Source organism: Cyprinodon tularosa, unplaced genomic scaffold (genome assembly GCF_016077235.1).
Source record: "Cyprinodon tularosa strain WSP-4 unplaced genomic scaffold, ASM1607723v1 ctg26, whole genome shotgun sequence".
Lineage (NCBI taxonomy): Eukaryota > Metazoa > Chordata > Actinopteri > Cyprinodontiformes > Cyprinodontidae > Cyprinodon > Cyprinodon tularosa.
Window position 1 is genome coordinate 3516261 of NW_024038961.1, and position 11523 is coordinate 3527783.

At 36.7% G+C, this 11523-nt stretch overlaps 1 protein-coding gene across 1 annotated transcript; it reads left to right on the forward strand.

The window, feature by feature from the left end:
• Positions 1-1614: 1614 nt before the first annotated feature.
• LOC119785961 (regulation of nuclear pre-mRNA domain-containing protein 1A-like) lies at positions 1615-11377 on the forward strand. The gene is made up of 7 exons (XM_038288957.1): positions 1615-1993; positions 3800-3929; positions 4059-4165; positions 4268-4362; positions 4542-4668; positions 9228-9403; positions 10469-11377. The coding sequence occupies exons 1-7, from the start codon at positions 1843-1845 to the stop codon at positions 10565-10567; spliced, it is 885 nt and encodes a 294-aa protein (XP_038144885.1). The 5' UTR covers positions 1615-1842; the 3' UTR covers positions 10568-11377.
• Positions 11378-11523: the final 146 nt, after the last annotated feature.

Sequence of the window (11523 nt, forward strand, 5' to 3'; positions counted from 1 at the left end):
TGTTGCGACAGTGGAGAGGAAAAACTCCCTTTAAACAGGAAGAAACCTCCATCAGAACCAGGATCAGTGTGAGCGGCCAACTGGGGTTTAAGGAGACAGAAGCAGATATACAAGAAAAGCAGCTGTAAAAGGCGGACCCGTCCAGGAAACACACAGCCAGACAGACGCCAGTCACAGTCAGAGAAACAGGACTACACTGGAAAACAGACCAATCTCCAACATCTATGAACAAGGGCGTTGATGGCAGCAGCACAGCTGATATTTCTCTCCAGGAAGGAGTCACAGCCAAATGGGACGAGGCAAAGCTTCTATGAGAGAAAGCAGAGAGAGCATAATGTTAGAGATTCTGCAGAGTGGGAGAATAGAGATAGAATGAAGCAGAATGATGAAATGGGGGTCCCTATGTCCTCCAGGAGTCTACGCCTATAGCAGCATAACTATAGAGATAGCTCAGGATAACCTGAGCCACTCTAACTATAAGCTTTATCAAAAAGGAAAGTTTTAAGCCTACCCTTAAAAGTAGACAAGGTGCCTGCCTCACGGACTAAAACTGGTAGTTGGTTCCACAGGAGAGGAGCCTGATAACCAGAAGATCTGCCTCCCATTCTACTTTTAGAAATTCTAGGAACCACTAGTAAACCTGCAGATTGAGAGCAAAGTGCTCTGTTGGGGACATAAGGAACAATCAGATCTCTGATATCAGATGGAGCTTGGCCATTTAAGGCTTTGTCAGCTGGATAACCGGATTATGTTATATTCCATGATGGAGATGCCCTATATATAAGTGTGCTAAAAGTGTGATTAGATCATGTTATATATATATAAAGTCACTCACACATATGTAGACCTAAAACCCAAATTCAAATAAGTTGCTTTCATATTAACCGCATCATTAATTTTCGGAAAAAGAAAAATAGTTGAACACATCCTGTTTGTGCAACTCTGTAATCAGCACACGAAGGGGTGAGAGGAAATTAAATAGCAGACAAGATAGCTAAAAAGGCTTTAAGAAAGCAGAATATAGATCAGATTCTATTTGGGAAAAGGGAAGGTAAATCAACAATTAAAAAGAAAAAAACAGAAATATGGCAAAAAAATATGGGATGAAGATGAGAAATGAAGATTATATAGGGTTAAAAATCTGTAATTGTTAGAAATTATGGAGAAAGAAGCAGAAGGGAAGAGATAATTTATACTAGATTAAGAACTAGAGATATCTACTTTAATGTGTTTTTGTTTGTACTAGGAAAGAGAAATTATATATGTGAGGGTTGTGAAAGAAATGAAAATGTGGATCATGTTTCGATGGATTGCATTAAATATGCAACTGAGAGAAAGAGGATGAGGAAAGTAATTATGGAAAAAGGGAGAGAATGGAGTATTAAAGGAATTTTAGGGACAGATGGAGATAGGGAGGAAAATATGGTTATTAATAAATCATTGTTTTTATTTTTACTTAACACAAAAATAGAATATAGTAGGTGGAACTATAGAGCTACACACTCATGTACAGTAGGTGGCGGTATGCACCTATAAGTTGTCTGCAATCCCCCAATCTAACAAAGAAGAAGAGACTCTGCAATTTCCTCTAGACTTGAACGCAACATCTAAGCAGAAAGCGGAAGCGTAGCTCCGCCCCCTTCGCGAAGACCTCGGAGCTCCAGCAAGAGGGCGGCGGTGGCTGGTTAGCATGAACAACTGCTCACAGCTATCCACCGTTTGCTGTAGCATTTTTAAAAGGTGCCAATAATTAATGAGCTGATCGATTAGCCCGATACAGAGGAGGCCTTTCCGAGGAGCCTAAAGCTGCCTCCCGCAGTGCTTTCTACTCACCTGGTCGAGATGTCTGCTTTCTCCGAGGCGGCATTAGAGAAAAAACTATCCGAGCTTAGCAACTCTCAGCAAAGTGTGCAAACGCTGTCGCTCTGGCTCATCCACCACAGAAAACACTCGAAGACTATCGTCACTGTGTGGTTCAACGAACTGAAGAAAGGTAAAGTTGAAGTAAACAACTGCAACACTTTCCATGTGGCTGCAGGTTAGCTCAGGCTAACTCTAAACTGAACTAGTTTAGCTTAATTTAATTTTATTGTTTGGTTTGTTGCTTTCAACATGCTAACTTTCAATTGATCGTGCTAAAGCTAGTTAAGATAAGTTATTTACGAAAAATGCAGCAAACTTTTAGAAGACATCATGTTGGATATTAGTTTTCTAACCGAATATCAATTATTCCTAATTAACCATAATGAATATTTATATTTGGACCAGTTTTCTTTAACTATATTATAGCAATAATAATAAAAATAATGTTTTTAGTTATGATTTGTTGATTGATATGATTAATGATACTAACAGATGTACGATTTTGGTAAAGATTTTTTTTGTTTTCAATAAAAAAAAAAAAAAATATTTATTAAATTATCACGTTTTAATGTGTTTTCTTAAATATTAAATAGAAGCTAATTGGGGTATGATATTTTAGCTACAAAAAGTATTAAGTTACCCTACTAGTTCACTCTTTGGGATTTTGGTGGCACAAGTAATATTAATAATAAAGATCAATGATTATTGATAAAGAGGGATCACTTTTAATTTTGTAAATAAATAGCTAAATCATATATTTTATTTTAATCTTAGGAGACTCAAGGCAGGTAGTACCTGGAGAAACATCAACAGATTTAATTTTCCCTTAGGGTAAAAACTTGACATGATCATGCATTTTTTATTAAGTTAAGATGCAAAAGAAATATTGTTAGAATACTGAATTAAGATGATAAACTATTTCAGAAACTTGATGCAAATGACCTCAAATATTATGTTTAAAGAAGATGAGGGTCTAATGCAGTTTGCTCCATCTGTTTCTATTACATGCTAAATCTGTATTTCAGCTATTTAACAAAGTCTCTATAAAGTTTAGTCATGGCAAAAGGCTAATGTTTTTTTATTTTGTAAACTAAAAAGAGTAAATTGTTGTGGCCATGTTAAGAGCTGCTATTAATAGCGGACTTTTCTATAGGGATCCAGTGCAGCGTCCTAATGATATCTCAGGTGGATTTTGTAGTTTCAGGTGGATCTGACAGACAGGGGAGGATAGAGCTGGTTTCTCTCCTTAGATTTATTCTCACCTCAGTTAGTCAAAACATCATTAGTCTTTAAATAGAAACACTTCTTGTTTTCATTTTACTCAAACAACCTTTTACAATTTATTTTTTTTACCAGTTTGAGTACTTTTTAAGTGTGACATGAAGCCAAACGACAAATAAAACCAAACGAAAGCGAAAAAATTGGCAAACAACTTTAGACCGAAATCTTACGATTTACAATTTGGTAAACCAGAAATAATACAAATATATTTTGATGTTTGATTCATATTTCTTTAAACTGGAACAAATTCTATTTGTAAGACTGATGATTCATATTTAGACTATACATCAAATTTAAGAGTAAGTTTTGATCATTACTAGCTCTTACTTTAATGATTTTGTAGCAGAAATATAATCGTTTTATTCCCAACTATTCAAAAATTGCTTATCGGTTTATTTCTATGGGTAAATATGCATACATATACTAAATATTTCATTTTATCTTCTACAGATGTTGCACTCCATTTTAATAAACTGTTGTTCTGGTTCTCATTTGAGTGAATCCACTTTGGAAAATGTAAAGCTTTAATGAGCCCTGATTTGATCAAGAACAATTATTACTGGCCTTCAGCTGGTGGATACTGTATGTTGGAAGCAGTGTTTGGTTTCCACCTCACATTCACTTGCTCCGTTCATGTTTTTACATCTTCATGCAGCTCAGGTATCCCGCAAGCTGACCTTCCTTTACTTGGCTAACGACGTCATTCAGAACAGTAAGAGAAAAGGACCGGAGTTCACCCAAGACTTTGCGCCGGTCATTGTGGAAGCTTTCAAACATGTGAACAGGTAAGGTTTGACTTTCCCAAATAAAACTGGCAGGCTTGGAAGTATAAATTTGCTCCTGGTTTGTCCAGTATTTAAATTATTTCCACCTACTGAATTGAATGTTAATTTGTTTGCCATTTCTCTGTACAGGGAGGGCGAGGAGGGCTGCAAGAAACAGCTGGGTCGGGTTCTATCCATCTGGCAGGAGAGAGCTGTGTATGAGAACAGCCTGCTGGAGCAGCTCTCTCAGGTTCTCTGTAAGTTCAGCTGCAACCCATAAACGCTCACAAACCTCTGAACTTTGTTTTATTTCTCATCCTGTTTTACAATTTTTCGTGTTTCTTACCTCAAATTTGCAGACGGGGAGAAGAAACCCAAAAAAAGATCTTATGAGGAGATCCACCCAGTCGATGAAGGCTTTGCCTCTCGTAGCTCCCCGTCTGATCCTCCACAGGTGACGTTGAAAAGAGCATCAATGAACAAAGGAAGCGGAAAATGCTAAATGCTTTCAGTAGTATTTAAGGTTTTATTTATGCTAATAAATATGTTTTATTGTTTCTTGTGATTTGGCCTAAATATATAATAAGTTCATGTTCTGTTTTTGACCTGACTTTTATCCTCTTCTGCACACAGACAGCAGAGTTAATTCGAGCCCTGCAGGAGCTCGAGAACGCAGCCTCCAGTGACTTGGTCCTGCGTCAGCGCATCTCTGCTCTTCCTGCCGAGGTCCAGGACACGGCGCTCCTTCACAGGATCACAGGTAGTCAGGAAGACACTTCAGGGAACAATATTTCTTTTTTTGATCCTCTGCAGTTTTGGTAACAGAGACAACATATTTCCAAAAAACAAAGAATCTGGAAAATAAATTGGAATAACATTTATATCAATTTGGATTTGATCCTCAACCAAGCAGGAAAATAATCTGTTTGTGCTCAAAGGTGGTAAATGAGTCCTGTCCCTTTAAGAAAGCACTCAACTTGTTTCACTCTGATATTTTGAAACCTCTCTATCTATCATGCGAAGAACCCAAAAAGATTGGAGGGATCCTACCTATTACAGGTTTACATTCAAGAGCTCAACTTCTGCATTAATGAGTCAGAAAACAGTGAGGCTTCAGGACAGAATTACTCAGAAGCAGCTTATTGATGTCAAGGTAGCGGGGACCACAATTGAGGTGATAGATTAAGATCCTGAAATGTGTCTCTGCTCAGAAAGGCACATGTCACACTTAACAGATTTAGAGGCTTGGTAAAAAAGTGTTCTGGTGAGATGAGATCAAAATGAGCCTTTTGGCATCAACTGGACGAGCCAATCTGGAGAAAGAAGGGCCCAAAGCTCCTCCCTTAAGTTAAGAGTAACACTGGAGACCTAACGTACATTTTTACCATAACATGTTTAACAATAGAGGACCAGGTGGATTCCTTCAGTTAAGACAAATTGTTTTATGCTTGTTATATACTTAATTGAGTTTTTCCAGGGAAACTGCTTTCTTTTTTATACATTTTATTTGTCTTCTTGGAGCAGCTGCAGAGATGCTAACCTCAGGTAAGGCAATCTGTTGATAAATCATGTAGAACAAACTGCAAAAATATTCTGGTTGACATGCAAAATAATTTGTGTAGCTAAAACGGCTAACTTGGCCAGCAATTCTTAACAAATCCTCATTATGGAACATGATGGTGAGAGCATCTGGCTGCAGGAGGGCTGCTGTTATGTATAAGAAGGCTGAGAAGGGGGATGAAAGTGAAGAAAGGGCAGTCCTGTTCAGACATTCACCTTCCAGCAGTCTAAGCCAGTTAGGATGCAGTGGTTCAGACACGTTCACATCCGAGAATGTCAAAGTCCCAACATGAATCCAGCTCACAAGCAACAGCGAGATTTGGACATTAATATTCACAGGTTCTCACTATTCAGTCAGTCTGAGAGGAATGGGCAGAAAATTCAGCCTTAAGTTGTGGAGCTATAAAAGACTTAAAATTTAAAAATTCTGTGATACCAAGCTTTTTATGCCATCCAAATTAATCTCTGTTCATATGTATGATGAAATATTGCCTTTTGCACCATAAAGTATTAATTTATCACAGAATATAGCTTATTTTCCAGTCTTGTTTTTCCAATTCGAACAAAGACGCTTGGTTTTACTGTGATGCTGCCCGAATCATTGAAATCACTAGGATGAGCTACGTGAAGCTGTTCGCATACCATTGAATAAACTTTTACAACAGTTTGAAATCAAACACAGCATCAGCAGTTAGACATTCGGCAGCGTAAATTTTATGCACACTTCACCTACGGCGAAGTAATGCTGTAACTTTTTAGCTAGCACAACATCACTTAAGAATAGAGCTTGATCAAAGTCTGATTAACTTACTGGTGTTTCCTGTCGATCACAGTGTGTTTTGTTCAAGGAATAAACAGGTGTTGAGTCTACTTTGGTACTGGCCAAGGTAAAGTGTGTTGGTTCAGAGCTCCCATCTATAACATTGCAGTGGGGGAAGAGGATTATGGACCTCACACCGACTCAGTGGGCCTCATGCAAGAAGCATTTGTACGAACAAATTTGTTCTTAAATTGTTCGTATGGGTGATTTTGGAGAAAATGTCACATTCACATTTTTTCTCCTGTTTCTAATCTTCTCTCAGCAATGAGCAGTTTTTATGAATGATCCAGTTTTTCACTAAATGGCTACATTTGATTTACTTGGAAGCAAGTGTCCATGTTATTATGAATGAAATGAATGAATTAAAATAATTTTATTTCAGACAATTTTTGACAAACAACAATAAATAAATCAACTTAAAAAACAAAATAAACAACCAAATACACATAAAAAGAGACTGGTTAGCACTAAACTTCATTTCACCTGAACATAAATAAAGATACAGCCATAAATAAATATATATAGCCAGAGAACTGACACCGATTAATGGAAAATGTCTGAAAAGAGGTATGAAGAAGTAACATTTATTTTTCATCCCCCCTCTCCCTCCAATTGCACTTAAAGTAGATTAAGCAGAATGTTGTTGTTTTGTTGGTTGATGGCAACCTCGCATTAATTATTTACATCATCAGGGTTTATACAGGATGGTAAAAGGTTGTACATTTTTCATCATCCCTTCAATATGTTGGGAATTTTCCACTGATGCTGACTTTTTTCCTTTGAAGTTTGTTTAATTTTAAAATCTGTATAAAAAGTTTAACTGTATGGTTGGATCTGAGGTGACTTTGATGGAATCAATTGGTTCTGCTGGCTGATTTGCTTTTCATAACATGTCATTTTGGACCCGCCTTATATGTTGAAACTAGTCATTTTGGGCCTGATCGGGGTAAATTGTATGTTTTCACAAGTTTGGCTCACTATAAAACTTTATAACTCAATCTATAAAACTGAAATATTTTAAGTTTATTAACTCAGACTATTGAGTTCAATAGAAAAATCCAATCAAGTACATTGAATATTTTTGTTAAACTAACGTGATATTAATATTTTGATGTGCTGTTTCATTCTGTCAGCTGGACGTAAAAGTATAGTGGAGAATGTTCGTTTTCCGGATGGATCATCAAAATAAGTTGTCCCCCTAATTGTCAATCATTCTAGTGATATGTTTACATAAGGCCGTCCTACGTGCTTGTCCCCATTTTCATTTACCGGTGGTTAATCAGACATGGTGGAAAAATTGCATATCTTCTTTTAGAAAGTAAGCTTGTATGAACGATACATACAGCAACTTCTAAACTGTTTACAGTAGGAGAAATGGGCTTTTGCACACGCTTAATAGGCGTTCCCTCACGGGTACAGGGTCGTGCATGTGCATTTTTTTTTTTTATCGAGAGGGCGGGTCTTTTAAAAAAAATTGCAAAAAATTCTCCACTATACCTTTTAAGATAAGTAAGATTCCCAGATTGAAAATGTACTTATGGAATATTCACTTTACTTTTTTCAAAGACTGGCTAAAGCAAGTCATGCAAAATGACTGATAGGCTTTTTGCAAAGTGTGCAGAAAAACTAAATGTTTCTGTGAACAGTTTTGGCAAATTGCACAGAGTATATATGGTGCTACACATAGAAGCGCAAGTACAATTTTAAGTTGAGCGAAGGGCAGCAGACCTCTCTGACCCGAGATCAGTGCTGAGGTTTTCTTGTGCCTAAAAACTGCAGCCAAGCACCTCTCACACTTCTCAAATGACGGCGTCAGGGAGCTGTTTCAAAACATCTTCACAAACACTTCCATAGTATTCTAAAGTAGGTGCAGGTGGAGGTCATAGCCAAGAAATATGATTGATTTTGTAGAGGTAGTAACTTAAACAGTGGGTTTTCTGTTTTAACCCTGATCATAAGGTCATTCATTGACTGTATTGGTTTTTCTACACATGTTTTTCACACCATTTCAGATAAAATAATTAAAATTTTTACGTCTAACAGTGCAGTGTAATTATGCATAGCTGCATTTCTCATGAGCATTTCTCCCTTATGGGACACTTTTTTTTTTTTTTTTTTATCAGGATCATTCATGATTATTTACTCAAGAACGTTTCTTGAATCTGATGTGGCGCACTAGTAGGAGCCCATAGTAGGGCAAAAGAGAAATGTACAACAAAAGTAGGAAAATATTATGGCCCGTTGCGAGGGTGAAATCAGAGCGACTCCTGTTAGAGATGTGGGTGGAGCTGCCTGGTAGAAAACTATTGTTAAGGATTACTCAATCTGTGCAGAATGACCAAAAGTAACATATCAAGTTTTGAATCCCCAAAAGTTCATCTTGCAAGATATAGCCCATTTAAGTATTTGGGTGACAAAATATGTAATCATTTACAGTGAGGAAGATAAGTATTTCAAAACCCTGCTATTTTGCTAATTCTCCCACTTAGAAGTTATGTAGGGATCTGAAATTGTCATCGTAGGTGCATGTCCACTGTGAGAGACATGATCTAAAAAAAAGTTCCAGAAATCTCAATACAGGATTTTTAAAAACTATTTATTTTTAAGTTACAGCTGCAAATAAGTATTTGAACACCTGAGAAAATAAATGTCAATATTTGTTACAGTAGCCTTTTTTTGCAATTCCAGAAGTCAAACATTTCTTGTAGTTTTTCCACCAGGTTTGCACTCAATGCAGGAGGGATTTTGGCCCATTCCTCCTCACAGATCTGTCGCTGAGAAATATGGAGTTGTATATCCAGAATAAATCCTAATGTTGTTGCCAAATTGTAAACTAAATATGGCTTAGTGACCTTATTCTAATGTGTAGCGTTAAGCTCTGCACTTTGCAACATTTCAAAGCGAGTTTTGCCCTTTTTTTTTTTTTCTTTTTGTTTCAGACAAAGAATCGGGCGAGCGGCTGTCCAGGATGGTGGAAGAAGCCTGTATGCTCCTAGCCGACTACAGCGGTCGCTTGGCCGCTGAGATCGATGACAGGAGGCAGCTTACCCGAACGCTGACGGCCTTCCTGCAGAGCCAGAAGGATGGCTTGGCCCAGAACGAGCAGAAACTTGAAGTGCGTACATCACTCCTGTTTTTCTTTACTAGTATTTCACTCTTCTGTCTGAATCACATTTGTGATACTCTTCTTCAGTTATAGGGTTCATTTGTATTATTAGTGAGATTAAAGTTGATTTCACATCTGAAGGGAAACTTGAGTTTCAACTTGTGTATAAAAAAATAATTCCTCAAATGAAGTGTCCAACTGTTAAGAAATGATTTCAGGTTACTTCTTTTAGTCCAATTCACAGGTTCTAAATTCCTCCTATGGTAAGTATTTACACTCCGTGATCTCTGACAAAACAAAAAACAAAATTGTTTTCCAGTAACCGTGCTTCTTTTTGTTATGACAGCGGCGTGCAGTTTTTATCCACAGGAATCCAGGAGGAAGAAGTATATCGCATGTTTTCACTAAAATGTTTAATAAAAATGAAAATAAAAGACTGAAAAGTTTGCGTGCTTTTATTTTGTTCTGTGGCTTGGTAATCATAATTAACTTACCCACTACAGCAGAAGAATTTCCAGTTTTACTTATTAGACAGCTAAAAAAAGCAAATTCATTTTGGGTAATGGATAAAAAAAAAATATACTTTTTAAAAATATTTTTTGACTGAGGTGCATTAAAAAGTTTCCCCCCTGTATTGCAACCATGTTATTTAATCCAATGCTAGTTACAGCAGCAGGCCAGTTTTATTATACAACTCTTCAAATTAACTTTAACTTTAATGTGTAAAAAATGCAACATTTGAATAAGAGTAGTTGATCCAAGGCAATACAGCAGAATTAAATGATACTTTTTGAATACCAATGCAATTTAAAGATGAGATTAAGTCTCAAGGGCATGTATTTATAAACATACTGACGCATGGTATTTTTGTAATAAATTAAACTTTAAAAGTGTTTTCTTCAGAATTCATATTCAGCGCACGTGTTTTTGTATATAAATATTAAATATCCGTTTGATGCAGATTGTAGTATTTGTGGTGATAATGGGCTTTAATGAAGCTCGAACTAAGTCAAATAATATATATATATTTTTTAACACAGCTTCTAATTTATCTTTTGTTGGAAAACTTTTCAGGAGTACAAGAGGAAACTGATGAGGGTGTCTCAGGTCCGAAAAGAGCTGCGATTGCGTCTCAGTAATCTTTCAGAAGGACGCCGCAACTCCTCCAAATGACGGCCCACTCACCGCCTCAGCAAACCTTTCATGTGAACAAAGCATCTGTTCTTGCCGATCTCCACTGGACTATTTATTTGTGTCTCTTGAGCCCAAGTGTCTACATCTCCATGTCCAAACTCGGCTTTTTAATTTAAGGATAAGTTACGATTGTATGGCAGGACTTTCATGTGTTTACCCCTGCAGTCTGACTTTAACAGCTTTAAAGTGTTGGGATTTGATGTTTTGCACCAGAGTGTGATGATCCATGTGTCCCAGTATTTGGATTTATTTGCTAATATGCCTTTTATTTTTTTTCCCACACATGCGTGTATGAAGCTTTTTGTTAGAGATCACTATGGCAGTCACTCAAGCTGGAATCACTAATTTTATAAAGTGTATTGATGGAAAAAAAGTATATTTTAGGATTCTCAGAAAACGTAGAAATCTGAGTTTTGTGAAGCAAATCATGTCTGTTGATGCTTTTCATAAAGCCTTTTTGTGAATGGACTGTGTGAGATCTTTGCTCAATGTAAACACAGTTTGTAAATATTGAAGAAATCATAACTGTTTATGATTTGCTTTTAACAACCAGATCAAATGCAAGTAGCTTGGGTATATATTTTACCTGTAGTGTTACACATTATGTGAAGAAGTGTGTTTTCTTGTTTACTGTGATGCTTTTTAGTTTCAAACAAATGCGTCATGCAGTGAAGAAAAGGGAAGCAGTTCTCTGAGCTACACTAAAAACAGTTTTGTGTCCCTTTAAAGCAAATGCTTCGTGATACAAAATATAATAAATATAAAAAAAAAAACGTATAAAGTCCTGAAGTGAAAGATTTTTAGTGTGTATTGTCGTTTGACCAATTGAAGTTCGACCAGAAGGGGGCGTAGTCCTCCTTTCAGAATTTTTTTTTTCTGCGTGTACGTTTGTTTTTTTCATCGGGGCTGCTTTTTCATTTTCGGAGCGCGTGATT

Bases quoted from the DNA above. Each gene is read 5' to 3' on its own strand.
- LOC119785961 (XM_038288957.1), top strand. From the start codon at position 1,843: ATGTCTGCTTTCTCCGAGGCGGCATTAGAGAAAAAACTATCCGAGCTT. The intron at 3,930-4,058 runs GTAAGGTTTGAC...TTCTCTGTACAG, and splicing joins GCTTTCAAACATGTGAACAG to GGAGGGCGAGGAGGGCTGCA. The intron at 4,363-4,541 runs GTGACGTTGAAA...TTCTGCACACAG, and splicing joins CCCCGTCTGATCCTCCACAG to ACAGCAGAGTTAATTCGAGC.